We start from the raw sequence: 19873 nt of genomic DNA, 5'->3' as shown, positions 1-19873 counted from the left end.
AAAAACAATAAACAAGTCTGGCAGCATTTCATAAGGCCATTAATGCAGGTTGTTCAGCAATAAATATTGTTCCTCCTCAAAAACGAAATACACTTAAATAGTGTGCCCATACAGCCATGATATGTACATCCCCAACACCTTGTCTTAGATCATGGCTGATACATACAATAAAATACAATGACAAAAGACCCACCATGGTACATACAACAATGACAATCACATAGGATCATAGATACCCAAGTAGTGGGTGACCAGGCCACCATCAAGGTGCCTCAAAAAGACACTAATGCTGATGTCAATTGCACCAATCCCTGACCATAGAGAGGAAATAGCCGAATCTCGATGCCTATCCGGAACCAACTCTATGAAAGCACATCATGACCATGCATTCCTGTCCTTTTGGCCTAGACTACCAAAGTCTCCCATCATGTGAGGGGAGATTAGGAGCAAAGACACCACTTTATTTCACCTCCCATTGCGAACCTAAAAGGCAAGCCAGCTTCAAGATTTAAAGCTGCAAGTCTTCATTGGTGCATGTAGAAAGCCATGCTTAGGATCCATCATAGTTGCATATGGATGAGGCTCACATGTTCCTCCACCACTATATGCTCACACTCCATCTCTCGCACAAGAAAGTCATGAGAGATGACACCACCACTAGGGCAAGAAGAATGATTCTAAGGCTACCGTCGCCTTTTCCGCATGGCCAAAATCCGTGTTGGAATTTGAGGATGATAAAGGATTGGAGGAGTCCTTGCCCTTCATCTTCTTCTCCTTCTCCTTCTTCTACTTCTGGAATATTGCTAGCGTTTTGCAATCCTTGCAAAGGTGCTTCTTCTTGCCACACTAGTAGCATAGACCCTTGTTCTTCCTCTACGTGTCACCCATCTTTGAAGCAACCAAAGCACCCGAAGCATCAATGTTATGTGTTAGAAATTAACAACAGAATTTAATATATGAGCATATAAAGGCATTTGCAACACCATCAAACACTACAAGTAGCTTGTTGAGAATAATTCCCATCAAATGGGCTTTGTGAAGAGTGCACTACATGTTGCAAGCTTGATCCTGGATTTCTCTCACTCAAAATAATGGACTAAATGGCATTAGTCCCCTCATACCAAATCTCCCTATTGAGCTAAAAATACATTACAATTTGATTCCCTCTTTAAAACAAACCCAAAACATGTAAATTACCAAAAGTTTAATTAGGAGTTTCTATGTCCCATAAGCAAAACCCTTATTTGGGAAGTCCTTCTGCATCTATATATAAACAAGCTGCCCACCATTCATCCTATCCTTGTTTGTACCTTCAACGCCCCCTTCAACAGCCTTTGAAGAATATTGCCACATTATCATTAGCCCCTTGCGCCTATCCACCACTACTGCCGCCTACTGTTCCCAACTGCTGGTGACTACTCTTACAGCCCCAAACAACTATGTTTTTTACATTTTGCAAGCCACCCTATATCAAAAGATGGCGTACCAGCAACACAGTACGGGTTGCAACGAGGAACACAGAGTGAACTCAGCAAACATGGAAAAGAGAAGAGAAGAGAGAAGAAACTCTGATGAATGGAATGATGAAGTTCTTAATCATTGAGTGAATGTGATACAAGGGAACAAGGGTGCCATAGCACAAGGAAGATGATGAAGATAGCCACGAACCATGAACCACAATGTCCTCTTGAAGGGGTGTGAGGGCAATGGAGAGGCTGGAGAGAAGAGGTCACGGACTAAATGATTCACCCGTGAGGAATGAATGAGAAAGTGGCCTATAAATAGGCACACTCAATCTAGGGTGGCGCCCCTTTTTTGGACTACAGACCCTAAACACAAAATGCAGAAACGCAAAAACGTAAACTGCGGGTGAAGGGTTTCATAACACCCCCTCTCAGGCCCAAAAAGGGGAACAAGAGAAATGTGAGGTCGAGATGCAATGCTAGATGTTGAAGAATGCTCATGCAGCAGGTGCCACTTGGACAATGTCTCTCGTGGGGAAATTGTTCACTTGCCCAAGGGCCCTAGTACAAAGATGATGAAATCATGTAATGCATAGGAGGAATGTCAAACTTTGTGTGGTGCTAAGAACCAAGATCATCTCTTCACCATGGCGCTGACCACACTACCTAGATCATCCTTCCTTCACAGGTTGCTACAACCATGATAGAGTTTGCAGACAGTCGTAGAGTAGAGGCCCCCATGTTGTCAAGAGAAGATTAATAGATAGCTAGTCATCTACAACCCACAATTCCGTGATGGAGGTAGGTTGCAGCTCAACTGGGAGGATGGCTCTACCTGCTCCATCAAGGTTTTGAGAGATGTCTACAAGGACCTGGATCTGGAGGTAGTTCAGCAGGTAGCAGGTTGGCAGATGGGGTACATGGCCAAGAGGCAAGAGATTGATACAACAGTCCCCCAGGACTAGCTAGCACCTCCCCATCGAGAACCTCTATAGCCACGCCACAATACAATTTTCACCTACAGGCATCCCAGTGTAGGTTGCAGGGAAAGTAAGCTGCACCCCTCAAATACCTTCTTCACTGTCCAATGTCCCTTGAAGGACAGATCAGAGTCATAGGCCTCCAAGCAAAGCCATGGTAATTTGATCCACACATCACATGGTGAGATCTCCAAGAGTGATAACTTTGGATTTGGGAGGGCAGGGCCCTGAATGAGGTGAACTCGGACCTAGGAGAGTGGTGGTGTTGACCTACTTCAGTGCTATCCTGGAAGCCAATGAGCTTCTTTGCCTAGATAGCACAAATTGGTGGACATATTCTTTTGAAGGATGACATGAATTGGGCCAATCACACAAGAAACATTGGGGAAAGCATAGTGTCACGAATGCTTTCCAGTCTAGCACCCCTCAGATACTTTCTTTGCCGTGCAACATCCCTTGGATGAGGATCAGAGTCATAGGCCTTGAAGCGAAACCATGCCAGTTTGATCCACACATCCCATGGTGATATTCCCAGGACTAATAACTTTGGATTTAGGAGGGCAAGGCTCTAAATGAGGATCTAGGAGAGTGGTGGTGAATCACTGGTGACCTGCTGCAGTGGTATCCTAGAAGCCAGGGAGCTTCTTTGCCTACATATCACAGATTGATACACATATTCTAATGAAGGATGACATGAATTGGGCCCCATCACACAACAGACATTGGCCACAATATAGCATCACAGATGCTTTCCACTAGACCTTCTGGCCACGCCTCTGGGATAGCTGGCACTTGAGGAGGGTTTCCTACTTCTTATGGCTTATAACCCATAAGGGTCTGGTAGTCAGCAGCTGGTTGGCCTAGATGCAGCAAAACAAAGTCTACCGATGATGGCCATTGGAGTGTATCTCAAGGGGGGCTTTGTACTCGCAATCGGTCAATCACAGCCATCACCTACTATACATGGCATAAATGCTAGAAAAAATCATCGTCATCAAGGCTGCCTCATGTGTAGTGTTTGCCCTAGAGGATTTTCCTAACCACAAAGTACTGGAGCCTACTGTGTTGCAATTGGAGGTATGGGAGATCATTGGTAGCCTCACAAGGTGGCACATTTGGAAGGCTAACTACCAACTACTGTTTCTGAAAATAAGGTCCATTCCAGTGTGCGATTTCTAGAGAAGTTGTTCATGTACTTGCTCTCTTTTCATTATTACAAGTGGTACTGTACCACAAACACGATGTGCATAAAAAGAGTTAGGATCAAACCTGCAAAACTAAGCTGCCTGAATAATCTCCGATTCCTCCCATAACATCCAGCCTGCCAGGAGCTCGAGAAACAATGATTTCATGCTGGAAAAAGTGGGTTAGAACAGTAATGAGCATCTTCATAGATGAAGGGTTCTAGGCTCTGATATGTGCAAAAAGCAGTAGAATATTGGCTTAAGATCTTGATTCCAGAGTTATCATACAGAAAGAACAGTCCATAATTTTTTAAAAACTGATTCAAGATGATGTTTCCAGAGCTACTGTACCTCCCAATTAAATATTCCAGCTGCTGCAAGCCATTCCCGCAGTGGTGGCGCATCTGCAACTTGGCCAGTGTTGTGTTTCATATTTGCTAATTTAGAAAGGCTCGTCAGGAATATAGCCGTGTCAGGAAGTTCATACCCATTTCCACTAAGGATCTCAAAATTTTCACTGCATAATCACCGGGACTACAGAAAGTCACAAAGTTGAGAGAAGCAGTTCAACAATTTGTTGAGCTCAAGTTTCTCTAGCTAGCCATACGCACACTTCCAGCAAATTGGAATCCTGGGGAATCATAGATCCCATCTGTTCATGTGCAGGTGCTGAACGAAGACTCAACTCCTTCTCTGCATGAGTATACCACTTTGGAATACCCAAATCGCGACCTGGGATTCTTTGCATTTGATAGCCAAACACAATAGCATCTTGAAGCCTTCTCGCCCCACTTTGCTGAAAACCAAAAGAAAAGCATCAAAAAAGGAATAAACACACACATCCGCATGACTAAAATGATTTTTATCTATTCTTTTAATAGCACAGAGGACGAAGAGACCTTGAGACCCAAATTGAATATCTTTTACATGTAATCTTGAAAAGCGTGCAACTCAACAACTGTGTTTAGTAGGCTTCAACAAAAGTGTTGAAAAGTTTTAACCTAAACTACAAATGCATACTTCTATTAGTGGTTGCAACTACCATTTTACAGTTAAAGCTGACAGTAGATGGACGAGAGAGGAAGCAGACTTGACAGAGCATGCAGGCTGGTACTAGTGCAGGATTGAAGATACAAGAACATTGTGATCAGACGTGGTACATTGATCCGTATCCACCCACACGCACTCAAGAGGGGTCGAGGCATTGCGCTAATCAGAGAAGACACTTGCAAAGACTTGATTGGGCCCAAGAGAAGGGTGTGCAGAGATTCATGTCAAGACAGAACTCCAAACAGTCCCTTCTTTCGATACACAACTAGACTAGGGAGGAGGATTCAGATGAGCAAGATCAGAGAAATTCCAGCTGCTACAGGCATTGGCATGGACAGGACATCACTCAGCCTTTGTTGACAAACTTTTGAAGGGCATTAGTGGAGAGCTGCAGCCAAAGAAAGATTGCACTATTTCCTTGTCTTATAGCACAAACAAGTCCAGTGGTAGGCACCTAGCTTGTCTTTGGCAGAACGAGATGGTGTACATGAGATGCACCATGACTTAAGAGAGAAAGCCATTTGTATTTGTGACTTTTTTTTTCAAGTAAAATGTGACTGATTATATTACTTAAAAAAACTGATTACAACGGAGTGCTCATGCTCAACAGACTAGCTGGAGCTGATGCAAAGTCACAAATACATCATGTATACAAGCCTCTCAAGGCGGTCTAGGGGGGTGGAGGCAAGAAGCCATGGAGGGGGGGTGTATCGACATCTGGGGCTGCCTGCCTACATCACAAAAAACAGGTCCTGGCCGCCCCTTGTGCGCATGAAGTTACAACAGAGCTCCTATTGAGCCCTGGACTCACCCTGCACCTAATCCCATCGGCCGTGGAGGGAGTGGATGATGGAGGTCCAAAGCTCTACTAAGGTCGCCCGTACTGAATATCTCTCTCTGCCAAAAGCCGCCTGACACCGCGCCTTCTAGATACGCCATCCTATAAGACTCCCTATGATCTTTTATACCTCCGAGCGGTCTGCTGTGGGCTCCAGTACCTGGCGGATGGGTAGAGCCTCCAAACTGACCACTGCGCACGATCTTGCCTCGATATTGAATATCGTATCCTACATCCCGGCCTCATATAGAAGGTGACGGCCTTGGCTGACTGCCTACCAGCAGAAAGCTCCCCATGAGATACATCCAAGGCTGGGTACTATACGGCCAAGGATGCGACGAGTTGCGTCTCCTCACATAACCACAGGCAATGCTTTGGGGTTTGCAGAGGCTGTTGTATGCAGCGCTTACAACTTCCCTCCTTCTGCATTTGGGCAAGCCAACTTCCCACCACCAAGCCTCCATGTGCCACCAGCCATAAGAAATATGACACCCTCCTTGGCCTCCAGCTATCCCATAGGCGGTGCCAAAAAGTCCATCGGAAAGGCTCCGTGATGCTGTGCTCCACCCACTGCTTGCTACGTCACGGCGCCCAATTCATATCTTCCTGCATCAATACGTGTTTGCCAATCCTGGCAGTGTACTCCTGGAACCTGGGTGGCTTCTTGGCGACCACAGTGGCCAGCCATAAACACTCTCCTAGATCCCACTCTAGCTCATCAAGTGGTCTACCCTCCCAGATCTAAAGGCGCCACTCCCTGAGCTCCTTCCAAAAAACATAGGGGTCCAATCGCCATGTCTTCCCCTGAAGGCCCACCACCCGAATCCTCCTCCACGAAAGGGCGGCTATCCCCTCATCCTGCTGCCCTCTGTCAAGGAGCAGACGCCCCCCCTCCTGAACGGCGAAGAAAGTCCCCTGCGAGTTGCCGCCCACTCTACCTGCCACCTGTAGGGGGATGACTGCTAGTGAAAACCTAGCTGCCTATACCTCCCTGGGCTCTATCAGCTCTCGTATCCGGGGAGCAAGCCACTCCAGAGGTATTGCTGCGTCTATCTCCCTTCTCCTCAACTCCATTTGTATTTGTGACTACCCCAAAGCAGAGGAGATTTGAAAAAGAGACCTTATGCTCATCTTTCAATTCACTCATTGATACATGTTAGGCACTCAACAAGCAGTGGCTTGGACTATTGATGGACAACCTAATTGCAAAAATGTGTCTCCAGACGTTAACCTACTAAAACCTCAATTCTAGCATTACTGCATGGTAAATATGGACGATCACATGCAGGAGGCTATTGGAAGGAGATTCAAAAATTAACAAGGACTTACATGACTCCTTACATATTCAGGATTCTCGCACATTTTTTATATAAGAATTTCCCATGTTGCCTTCTTACATATTTGGGAATTTAGGCACCTTCTTCCAATATAGGAATTCCCCATATGGTTTGGCACTGCAAGCTAACGTATTGGTCTCTTGCTAGCCCTTGTACTTGACATTCCCACTTGCAAACAGCCAGCATGCAAGACACGTATCTTTATTCTTTCATGTATGTATTTGGACTTGCTCTAACTTAATGATGATTATTGCTTTAGTTTTTCATATAGTTTCTTTTCCATAGAGAAAAAGAACTACGTATAGAGACTCATAGAAAGTGCAAAAAAGGCCCTCTAAGGGACAACTAAGTACATACTAAATACAATAGTTGGATGAACATCAAGTCGGCCTAGCCTCAAGCAAAGGCCCCATCCTTTCACAGTGAATGCCCAACTTGGCAACCAACCCACGTGAGATGAAGTTTTTGTGTTCACCTCTATCAAAGAAGATCAAAGCACTTGTATGTGCGTCAGAGTCTCAGGATTTGAATGCCCTGGACAAGTAAATCTAGCCTTGTGCAAGGCCCTACCTTCTCAGGACGAAAGCCCAATCTATCCACCAACTCAGGAGAGATGAAGTTTGCTTGGGCACCTATATCAAAGGTCAAAACAGGCTGATCTCTTCTGTAACGTGTCCTCTTCGTATCATCCAGGACACGACTTAGCAGTCCATCGGAAAGGATATCTAGAAAGCTCCGCTCGGCACTCCCATGGAATGTTACGGGATTTGCGATCTAGGACTTTCCGCGTCTGCCACGCAGCGGAAGTATCTTGGCCGTTCCCACTTCAGATCGACGGGAATTAGGGTTTTCCTGACTGGTCATTAACTAACAGCAACTAGCGTCGGACCCAAGCGAACTACTTTACGCAGAAACGCCAGGTCCGAAGCGGATTCACGCTGCACTTGGTTCAAGGAGAATGGGAAACGAGAGGGATGCAAAGCTCAACCTCTCTGCCATAAGGCATAGTCCCATTCCGTTCCCCTAAAACAGCGTAAATCGGTTAAGACATAACTCTAGGTCATCGCTTTCGTTATTCGTTTTCTTTTACGATCATCCCGATGTTCTTTGAGAAAAGTTCCCGGCTAACCGGAACCACCCAACCGCAGGACGGACCTATGGCCCATCCTCCCCACTTTCCTCAGTTTGTTTTAGTTATGTAATTATCTAACACATTAATTTGACATGTAGCAACCAGCTTCTTTAATTAATCCGTTAAACACTGGTTCCTTCACGTAATCTTATCACGTGACATAGAAAAACAATATCAAACAGGTTCTTTATTAACATATCATCATTGTTATCTTTGAAATACAAGGAGTTCCGCCCGTAGGCTTGTCCATAATCTGCCCGAAGGCTATCCAGTAATCCACAGTGATCACTATTCCAAGCTTCTGCCCGTAGACTAGTATGCGGGCCTCGAGATCAAAACCCGAGTCACGTTAGCCTCTTGCGCAGGACCCGGAAGGCGAGGGATTTACGGCCAGAGCCCCCCCTGGCACCCAAGCGTCCTCCTGCTCCAAGTAGAGCTCAACGGAGAGACCTCTCGCGGCGGGTTCGGTCCACGTTCCCGGCGCAGTCAACAACCCCCTTGTTTAGGGTCAGGCAGGCAGTCGGGGGTAACTGAAACTGCCTCTCCCTTCAGGTCTTCAACCTAAAGTATAGGTATTCATTTAATTTGTAATTCATAATTCAAACAGTGCTCAAAAATCTCTAGCAAGCACAAACATTTCCATTAAATCGACCGTGTTGTTTGGCAAACTGCTAAGGAATTATTCTTTCCTTTTGAGTGTATCAGCACTCGTTTCCAAGGTGTCTTGTAACTTGGCGAGATCCTTTATATTCCGGGTTAGGACGTACCTTATTAACCCAACTTGGTCAACCCTAAAGTTCATTAGATACTTTAGTTTCCGGTTTATAACTTTCCTTATTTAGAAGGATATCCAAGAATACATCCATTTGCAAGATAACTTGAGTAAGGATCTGCCATCCTTGTTGAGGTTGTTTACCCTTTTGTCTTGTGAATCAGTCACAAGACTACATGACTTCGTACTTGCTGCGCAAGTCCTGCGTTTGAAATAATCCGTTTTAGTTTCTTTAAGCTGACGTATGTCGAACCTAGGGTTTCTTTTTAAGAACCTCAGGGACAAACCCTAGTCCTTTATCGTTACAAATTTATTGACCCTACAATAAGTAAAGTAGTCAAGTGCTTAAGGTATAAACGTTTCTTTGGTCTTTAAATCATTTCCGAGGCGTATTTTTCTCTTCAGCATGGTATTTCTAAGTTTAGATTGGTTTAGTTATCTTTTGGAAGGTAATATTGATCACCTCGTCACGATTTGTTATCCTTGTGATAATTGATTTTTCAGTCGATGAATTCAATTTTAACCTTCCTTTTTCCTTGCAAACGAAACTCATGCCAAATAATAATCTTTTCCTTGCTAAGAAATGCATTTAGCAATGATAGTTTCCTAGTAATTTGAGTAAAGAAAAAAAAAAAACCTTTCATGAATTTCATGATGAATCGTTGCTAAAGGAATAGGGTTAATGGTGCAAGATACAATTTTTATACCTTCAGGATTTAACTGACATATACTACTATAGTAAGTAGATAATCTTGCTCGTAATTCGTTATAATGCAAGATGCTATTCGAAGGAACTATGTTCTATACATTATCATTTGTTCAATTAAACTAAACTCCTTCATTGTAAATAACTCGGAAAAATATATCCTATCCCTAACAATTTGTCTTTGCCTGATTGATTTAAAACTGATTTAAAACCAAGAAGAAAAAAAACCTGGTTTTGCGGTGAGATATCCACATGGATACCAGGAGATGATCCTCCCGCAGCTACTCTTTGGACTTTCTTAGGCGGCATCGTAGTTCGATCGTAAAGGCAGCTTTTGCTCTTTCTTCTGGATTTCCACCGTCTATCTTTCGAGGCAAGGAGCCGTTTAAATGGTTAATCACGAGAAGGAATAATAAGACCTTTAGGTTCCTAGCTTCTTCGGAGAGAGGAAAGATTTATAAAACCTAAGAAGGACCTATAGGGTATATACTTCGCAAAAAGGTTATGGGTGAGTGTGGCTTTGCAACCACATGAACCTTTGGAGAACTTTGGGCTTGGGCCAAAAGGTATAGAAAGGGAATTATTCTCTTTTCTTGCACTTCCTCTACCTTTTTCCTTCTTCTTCCCTACTCTTCCTCCTTCACCCCTCTTCTTCTCTCCTTTTTACTCTTTTACCTCCTTCTATTCCTTCTCTCTTACCTCCTTTATCTTCTCCCACCCTATTCCTTCTTTCACTCTACTCTTCCTCCTTCACTCCTCTCTTTCTCTTCTTTATCTTCTCCCACCCTATTCCTCTCTACTCTTCCTCCTTCACTCCTCTCTTTCTCTTCTTTATCTTTTTTTATCTTCTCCCACCCTATTCTTCTCTACTCTTCCTCCTTCACTCCACCCTATTCCTCTCTACTCTTCCTCCTTCACTCCTCTCTTTCTCTTCTTTATCTTTTTTTATCTTCTCCCACCCTATTCCTCTCTACTCTTCCTCCTTCACTCCTCTCTTTCTCTTCTTTATCTTTTTTTTATCTTCTCCCACCCTATTCCTTCTTACTCTTCCTCCTTCACTCCTCTCTTTCTCTTCTTTATCTTCTCCCACCCTATTCCTTCTTACTCTTCACGGAACAACATCCGGGGTCCATGATGATGGTTTGAATTTGGGGTCCAGGGGGGGTGAAAGGGGGGGGGGGGAGGAGGAGGTAGCCAGCCGTCCGTCGGCTACGAGGGCGGCAGCGGTGGCGGTGGCTCGACAGATCTTCTACGGCCTTTGGCAGCGACACGAGGCCTCCTCCTCTCCAGCGGCAGCGTTCAGTCTCTTCTTCCCCACTCTCGTCCTCTCCTGGCAGCGTCACGGCTACAGCACTCCCGTTTCCTTTTTTTCTTCCTCAAGCCCTGGCCTCCACTGATTTAAATAGGGGGGAGGGAGAGGTTCCTCCCTCCCTTACCTGGCAGCACGCATGGCTAAGGCTCCACATGAGCCCCAGCGTGCTGCTTGAACGTGGCTTCCCTCCCTCCCCTCCAGCGCGACGTCGGCTGGGGGGAGGAGGGAATTTTTAAAAAAAATTGCTTTTATTTATTATTAAGAAAAGCTTTTATCCATCGGGACTTGTTACATTGCTTCTCTTCCGTCGGGACTTGTTACATCTTCTCACTTTTTCCCATTCCCTACACAATTCTGAGTCCACTCCACTTCATTGCTACCCCACAAGATCAGGTACTAGCCCTATTGTATGCTTTCACTTTTTGACATTGGACTCCTGTACTCTTAGATCCCCATCGGACTTCTTCCTTTCTAGGACAGTCTTTGGCAATATGCCCCTTACCATAGATGAAAACCTTGCCAGCTGCCCTCATTTCTTTTGCTCCAGTGAAAAACTCAAAAGCTTCACAGACTGGCCTCCATTTTTGAAGTTCTTAGCCTCCCCTTTCAAAATCAAACTGCATATAATGGGGGCTTGAGGAAATTATTGCCTACCAATCCAGCTTTTCTGGTCGGATTGGCAACCCCTATTGTGCTACTGGGGAAACTCCAAAAGCTCTGAAGATTAACATACATCCTCCTACCATGCCAGGCTGCACAAGTTCATGCATGCCTGCTTGTACTCCTCCCTGAGAATGGCCTCTAGCCATAGCATGAGAATGGCCTCTAGCTAAAATAATTGTGGTGAAAAGGATTAGGAGAGGGACCTAGCCGTGGAAACCTGGGTGGAAAAGATGAGAATTGTTGCAAAGGGGGTTGTTGGAAAGTGACCAGCTGGAATGGATACTGTGCTGTCAGGTACAGCTAGGAGGGTCTGTAAAGAGGAAAGTTGTTGTATAGAGGGCTGAGGAGGTAAATTTTAGGAAGGAAGATGGAGCATGCCTGATTAGGAAATCCATCTGAAGCCCCTCTCTAAACTAATCTCTTCTTTTTGTTGTCATCAGTCCTCAGCTACAGCTCTAAGGGTAGCAAAGAACCTCTCATCTCTAACAAGATCACAATGTGAGGGAGCTCTTGCAGATCAAACTCTATTGACCAAAATGGATGGCTACTAATAAGCAAGCAGTTATGTGCACTTGTAATGTCTTGAATAGGTGCCCCACCAAGGCATTAAAGAATGTCATGCCTTTTGAGGCTTGGAACAGCCGGAAACCTTCTCTTGCGCATTATCGTACTTTTGGGTGTCTTGCATACACACACATTCCCAAGGTACTCAAGAAGAAGTTGGATAGCAAGGCTGTCAAATGCATTTTTGTGGGGTACAGCAATCAGAGCAATGGATATAGGTTATGTGATCCTGTCTCTAAAAAGTTATTTATCAATAGGGATGTGCTTTTCAATGAAAAATCATAATTATCCCTTGTTGGTTTTGACACGTATCAGGCTACCAATGATGTATTTGAAGAGTTGTTCCCCATTTCTTTCAGTGATACAACTGGAGCTTAAACAAGTGAACTTAATGTTCAGCCAGCTGCTCCATTGGGTAATGCAGAAAAATCAGCCCATGGTTGATCTGAATATCCAGCAATGTGCTCGTACACAATCAAGAGGCTAGACAAATGCCTAGATGGTATTTGCAAACTATGAAAGATAGCCATTTGGATGCTCCTATTGCTGGTCATACTAGAAGGCAAGCTCGTATGCATGATGGTGCACATACCACGGAGTTTGTTATGGTAGCAGATACATTTCATGATGAGGAGACTGAATGTTTTGAGGATGCACAACATAGTGTGCATTGGATGGCAGCAATGCAAGCTGAGTTCCATCATAAAGAATCAAACATGAAATTTAGTGTCTTTGCCTATTGGGAAGAAAGCCATTGGTACAAAGTGGGTCTATAAGCTGAAAATGAATGCAGATGGATCCATTGACAAATATAAGGCCAGGCTTGTGGCCAAGGGATACCCATAGAAGAAAGGCATTGACTATGAGAAGACATTTGCTCCTACCTCCCACATGACTACCATTAGGTCTATGGTTGCTTTGGTTGCCCATTATGGATGGATTGTGCATTAGCTTGGTATAAAGACTACATTTTTACATGGGGAACTTCAAGAAGTAGTGTATGTACAGCAACCCATTGGTTTTGCAGTTGAGGGATCCGAACACTTGGTCTGTAAGCTGAAAACGGCTTTATATGGTTGGAAACAAGCTCCTTGAGCTTGGTATGCAAATATTGATGCTTTTTTACTCAGCCAAGGGTTCATAAACAACTCATCAGAGTCCACTCTTTATGTATGTAAAGAGGGAGGATCCTTGCAGGTCATATGTCTATATGTTGATGATCTTTTACTTACAAGGACACATGTTGATCAAATTTCAGCATTCAAACAAAATTTGCAGCAAACTTTGGAGATGTCAGATTTGGGGCCTTTGCACTATTACTTGGGCATTCACTTCATTTATGATGCTAGAGGCATTGGTTGTCACACTCAAGATACATTGGTAAACTTCTTGAGAGGTTTAGCTTATAGGATTACGAGCCAATTTTTACACCAATGGAACCTAGACTAAAATTGTCATTGCATGATGACAGTGACTTGTTTGATATCCATGCATATGCTCTAGCACTTGGATATCTTATCTACCTATGCAACACAAGGCAGTTACCCTAATTAGGAGTAGCCTTGGAAGATGGGGCTTGAGGCATCTTCCCTTTATCCACATTCTTCTCATTGGAGGTCGAGGCCTTCTTTGTTTGAGTGGTTGCTGTTACTCCTTCCTTAGCTCCATTGGCATTGGATTGATTAATTTTTCCTTCTTGCAAGTTGTTCTTCTTAGGATATGAATGGGCAAAGTGGCCATTCTCACTACATAAATAGCAAGAGTTAGGGAATGGAGAAAAACACAATTCCAAGTCCATGTCAAAGCCATGGGGATCAGCCCTAAGCAGATATATGCATTAGCCACGCATATCGCATTGGCAAACTATCAAGCATATTTTCCCTTACTTGCAAGGTACTAGGACACTTGGATTGCTTTATGCCAAGGGGGACCACTGCACTTACATGCTTACAATGATTTTGATTGGGCTGGTGATTATGATTCTCGTCACTCCACTAGTGGCAATTGTTTTTCTTGGTTCATCTTGCATCTCTTTGCTTAGCAAGAAATAATCCATTGTTGCCACATCGTCTTGTGAAGCTGAATACAAGGCAGCTTTCACTATCACAATTGAATGCGTATGGCTTAGACGCGTGTTAGCTGATTTGGATTTATCTATCACGGAGCCTACTCCTTTGTTCACTAACAATCAGAGTGCCATTGCAGTGGCATGGACCTAGTATTTCCTGCATGCATGAAACACATTGAGATCCATTGTCACTTTGTCAAAGAGAGGCTACATGTAGGTGATATCAGCCTTGTCTATTGTCCTGACACATTTCACAATGCTTTAAATTTGATCTCCTTTGGTGGATGACCCTGATATCTTGATCACTCTTCACTCCAGGGGGGTTTGTTGGATTCGACTCACACCTACGCTCACAAAGGAGTGTCGGTGATCTTCAATAGGACTGACGCTAGGGCACTTTTTACTCTCCATACGAGAGGTTTTTTCCCCTAGATCTATTTCTTTTATTTTATGTGCCTATATTACATAGTTTTAGACACTTATCATATTTCACACTCTTTGGGTGTGAACACCCTCTTACAACCCTAAGGTTTAAGGGTTGTACTTTATACTTGCACCTCACACTTCAATTATTGCATTGGGTGTCATGCTCTCACACTCTACACTGTCAACTGCATTGGGTGTCGTGCTCTCACACTCTACACTATCAACTGTACTCTCAATTGAGCTTCGATCTCTTGTTCCTCTCTCATTTGTCTTGGCCTCGTTCAAAGTCTAGCCCTTCTTCTCTTGGTGGTTCCATTGGGGTTGTAGTGGAGGGTTAATCTTGTTCATCTGGCTCTCCAAATCCCAATTCCTCCGGCTCCTTTGTCTAGAGCCCAACCTGCCTCACGTACTGTCATCGTTGCTCCATGCTTAAGCTAGTGCTCTCTTTTGGTATCTTTTCATAGAGACCATATCTCTGTGTTGTCTCCTCGCCCTCGGCTTGGGTCACATGCAGGACCGTATTCAGGAAGGCTTGTTGTTAGACTTCCATATCTGCCTCAACTGCTTCCGCCCTTGCCAATACGATGATTCGTTGCCTTTTTGCCAAGGCAAGGTCTTTGAGTCTTCCAGCGGTCTTTTCCTCCCAAGCCCTGGTCTTTTCTTCTATCCTTTCTATATCCTAATTCTGACATTGAGACAACGTCATTACCATCCATTCTTGTTCCTTCTACATCTCGAGCATCTCCTCGTTTTGTTGTCTGAGACGGTTCAGCTCCTCATTCTTGCTCTATGAGGGCCACATGGAGTTGGTTTTCCACCTCTATCAGTCTTTTGGCCAATACCTCATCTCTCTATGCCTTGGCCTTGTGTAGCTTCTTAAGCAACCGTTCTTTGTGCTATTTCTCCTTATGGAACTCTGCATAGACTTGGGTCCTTACTCTTTCTAGCTCCTCAGTGAGCTCATCTCCAATTTTCTTCAGCTCTTCGAGGTATTCTTGCATCTCCTTGTTCAATTGCAAGAGGACTGAAAAGTCCTCCTCCAACATCATCTGTTCTCCTCTTTCCTCACCTTGGGGCTCTTTTACGTCCTTCTCCTCCTCCGTCCCTTCTAGTCCCTTTTTGGCTTTAAACTCCTTCCTTAGGTCACTTATTTGCCTTTGCTGGGTGGCTATTTGTCCTGTTTTTTCCAGTTGGTACGCCCAGAATGCTTCTCTTTCTGTTTCTAACTCCACCATTGATGCCTTCCTCTCTTCTTTCACTTTCTCTAGTTGGCCCAATAGCTCTTGGATATATTCATCATATTGTGTCAACCCTAGCATGGCCGAGGATATCGACATAGTTGAAGCTTCTACTCTGGCCTTCTTCGGGTGTTTTCTTGTTACTGCATCTACAGTAGTAGGCCTCTTCATCCCTAGCATTGGGGCTCCTCCACTTGGTGCTCCGCTAAGCTGTTGCACCGCGTTGACAAGGTATTGTACCCAAGCCATCACGTTGCTTTGGTTCACCATTGCATCCGTGGTTTCTAGTGTGGTGGTAGTGGTGGCAACCATGACGGGCAAGGCGGATCTAATGAGGCTTTCCTTTGCCTTCCATTATAGGTCCTTAAGCTGCTTCTACCGCTATGGAGTTGGTACGAGACGCACCTTCTAGGCTCCTCCTAGCCAACTCTTCTGTTCGGGAGGGTTGCTGAACGGACAATCTAATTGCGAGAGCCATCTGCTCCTCCTCTTCTCTTTTTAGTCGTTTCTCCTCCTCTTGTTGCTTCTTCCTTTGTTCTTCTCCCTACCTTCTAGACTCTTCATTTGCCTTTCGCAAGCGTTCCTCCTCTTCTTCCGTTCCTCCTCTAGCTTTCTTGATTTCTTTTGCGCGGCTCGTAAGGCTTTCTCCTCTTCTGAGGTAGTTTCTTTCTTCTTGCCCAGGATTTTCAACGTGATTTTTCCCTTCTCCCCTTGGCTCAATGGGACCAAGCCCTCATCACCTTGCTCACTAATGGTTTATACATCCTTTTATGCTTTTGAAGTCCGGTTTAAGATTACGAAATTCAAGTCATGTTTTCTTTTCTACCTTAGCACCGCCCCTGTGCCCCCCCTCCCCCTCCCCCCCGGGCGGGAATGATGAAGATCCTTCCTAGGATTGAAGGATGAAGGATTAAGGGCCTTAAGCACCTACTTGTTGTGCTTTATTTCTTCATGAGCCAAGGATAGAACTATGGATTATACTCTAAGTGAGCATGATAGTCCAAGGCCTAATGCATATGTGTGTAATGTGGGTCAGGATATCGGTTAGGAAATCACTAGAGTTCATCATGCTAGCGATATGCAGTTCTTCTTCAGTCAATCCAGAGTTCATCATGCTAGTGATATGCAGTTCTTCTTCAGTTAATCCAAATAGGGATGGGCCATAACATGCTCTTCTAAAGCTTGATTGCGCATGATGTTTGATACCCTGAATGAGGTAGAAGCCACATAGATTGGATTGTACTCACAGATTTTGATTACACATCTCTGCTCGGCATTGGCCATAATTTGGTAGCCCTCTTGCTCCCATTGGAGACAGAGAGCATACCATTTTTGCAGAAAGGAAGAGTTACAATCAGCTAACTGTTTCAGCTCGTCTAATTCCTAGGTTGTTGCAGAGACTTTACTTTTGCTATAGGAGATGAGCAACCGTAGTTTGAGACCTTGCTCTCGAGAAATCTCGTTGGCAAGCAAGTCCTCGGCCACCTCGAGAATCTTGACGAACATGAATTCATATTCCTCCCAAGTGCATGGCAAGGAGCATACATCGATTGCTAATGGCTCATTGAGAAGGTCTAAATCCAACTGTTCGTAGCTTTTAGCCAACGTGGTGAAGATGGTATCCAAGCGTCTAATGTAGGTAACCAAGTCGTCCCTCGTATTCACAGCTAGGTCTGAGGCCAAACTAAGGATAGATCTCTACTTATAGGCCGATCTAAGGCCTGCAAGAGGTTGGGGTTTGGTTTGGACTAGATAACTTAGCTACTAATGCTTGCTTCATGGGCTGGTTAGTGGCGTGTTTGTCGGCCAGTTGTGCGATGGATTCGTCTTGCAACTCAGTTGGTGTGTTGATTTTTGCTTGTGGAGCAGTTGGAATAGTAGAAGTGTCAGGTTGAGTCGGTTCAAAAGCACCAAACTGTGGTTTTGGTCGATAGACCTGTTAGGCTCGAAGGGTTTGGGTTTCTTTTGGGTCAGTTCGTTCCGCATACCGAGCTGGCTTATAGTCTCGTGGAGATGGGCTAGAAAGCAACACCTGAGGGACATGCGTGCCACTCGTGGTTTTGGGCAACCAAATCCAATTGTTGCCCTTGTAGTAACCTTCAGCATGCAATAGGGCTTTGTGCACCCATCGAGGCTTGACTATTTGTCAGTTTCTGTAGCGTCAGCTCTGTCTCTAGGCCTAGGGCATGAAGTTTTGGGATTATGCATTCGTGTGGGTTGGCTTGTAGACAACTACTACGATTGTCGTTTGGGTACCCATTTGAACTGCTGCTCAGTGGCTTTAGGTGCGTTTGCTAGGGGTTGCGGCCGGTTTGTTGTGGCGGATTGGGATATGTCACGACCCCCCTCCTTAGGCTTGGTACTAAGTAGCTCTACTGGTAGTGTTATGGCCCTAGATGGAGCTACGTTGCCCTTGCTGAAAGCCGTCACTCTCCGAACATTGCCAATGCCAAGGTGAATATAGTGTGAGTCATAGTCGATTGCAATGTGCATGTTTCTTGAATGCATGTCCTAGCAGCGATTCCTTTCTAACAGCCTTGGTGTTAGTAGGCAACACATAGAATATCATTGGTAGGCTTTGAGTCTCAATAGAGACCTCCAAATTACACTAAGTAGCTCTATTAGTGGCGTTACGGCCCTAAATGGAGCTACGCTGCCCTTGCTGAAAGCCGTCACTATCCGAACATTGCCAATGGCAAGGTGAATATAGTGTAAGTCATAGTCGATTGTAATGCACGTGTTTCTTGAATGCATGTCCTAGCAACGATTCCTTACCAGCAGCCTTGGTGTTAGTAGGCAACACGTAGAATATCATTGGTAGGCTTTGAGTCTCAATAGAGACCGCTACCTTGCACTTTCCCAATAGTGAATAACGCTACCCCCCAAACCAACTAAGTTTAGCGTTAGTAGGTTGCAATTGGGGTTGACCAATGAGAGTCCAATGATCATGTGTAAGGATATTAAACTCAACTCTCTCGTCAATGAGTGCATCAAAGGCATGTGTCTCGTGGACACTGACCGATGTATGCAAGTATGTAGGTGCCACTACTTCCTTGTTCTCATCCTCTATCTCAGTGATGGTGGCTACTCTTACATTCACAGACACGTCCAACATTGGAGACTCGTGCAGTGGGTACGTTCAAGGGTAGTATTTTTTGAGCCGACTGCCATTAAAGAAGCCTATGCTCTCTCCCTCTATAGTCTCGATCTCTACATTGCCGGTTCAACTAATGTTGTGAACCTTGAAAGGTCCCAATCCTCTGAACTTTATCTTTTGCTTATGGCCCTTCACAGAGTACAAAAGCACTAGGTCATCCTGCTCGAAGTCGCATTGTCTGACATCTTTGTCAAACCAGCTCTTGTGTCTCACCTTTTCAAAGATCAATGCATGGATTACTAAGATTCGGGCTTCAAAGAGACGTTCTAGCTCCACTAGGCATTCTGTCCATTCTTCCTTTCCATCCCATCTCTCTTGTACTGCCACTCTCAAGCTTCAAACTAAGAACTCCAGTGGCAAGATTGCTTCGGTCCCATAGGTCAACTTGAATAGTGTCTGCCCTAAGGGCGTCTTCTAAGCTGTCCTATATGCTCGTAGCATTGCCATGAGCTTATTGTCCCAATTAATGCGCGAGGTGGAGACTACCTTGGTCATGACATTCACCAGGATCTTATTTGTAAACTCCGCCTCACCGTTAGCTTGAGGGTAATAGGATGAGGATTTCCTATGGATAATCAAAAATGTGGATAGTAAATGGACAATCACTTCATTAATAAAGTATGTGCCTTGATCACTAACTAGTTTGATGGGGCAGCCTAATCGCGAGATCACCTGCTCCCAAAGGAACTTAGTCGTGGTCCTAGTATCATTCTTCCTAGTGGCCCGAGCTTCAGCCCATTTCATGAGATAATCCGTCACCACAATTATGTACTTCGCTTGTGAGTGCTGCGCTGCGGGACTGATAGAACCAATGAAGTTGACTCCCCACTTTTCAAAGGGTTTTCGTGCTATTACTGGGGCCAACTCCATCTTGTCTTTCCAGAGGGGCACTTTGGTTCTCGTCGCAATGCTTCATGAACTTAGCTACATCCCGGAATGGGATGGGCCACCACAGCTTAGATTACAGCACCTTGCGTACTGTA

General features: G+C 44.7%; 1 protein-coding gene across 2 annotated transcripts in view; it reads right to left on the bottom strand.

Annotated features, from left to right (window-relative positions):
- Nucleotides 1-19873, bottom strand: part of LOC148038843 (L-arabinokinase-like) — a 171084-nt gene that overhangs the window by 38652 nt on the left and 112559 nt on the right. For both annotated transcript variants that reach the window (XR_015690331.1, XM_087674735.1), the window contains exons 15-17: nucleotides 4239-4423; nucleotides 3979-4144; nucleotides 3713-3796 (exon numbers count right to left, since the gene is read on the bottom strand). Coding sequence is in view for 1 of the 2 variants with exons in the window: in XM_087674735.1 (XP_087530861.1) it covers nucleotides 3713-3796; nucleotides 3979-4144; nucleotides 4239-4423 (435 nt within the window). In the remaining variant the exon portion in view is untranslated. The remainder of the gene's footprint in view (nucleotides 1-3712; nucleotides 3797-3978; nucleotides 4145-4238; nucleotides 4424-19873) is intronic.

Source organism: Lygodium microphyllum, chromosome 3 (genome assembly GCF_053477565.2).
Source record: "Lygodium microphyllum isolate KBCC chromosome 3, Lygodium_microphyllum_v1.1.10, whole genome shotgun sequence".
NCBI classification, from domain to species: Eukaryota; Viridiplantae; Streptophyta; class Polypodiopsida; order Schizaeales; family Lygodiaceae; genus Lygodium; species Lygodium microphyllum.
Note: the sequence above shows the minus strand (reverse complement) of the source record. Positions and strands in the feature narration are given on the sequence as shown.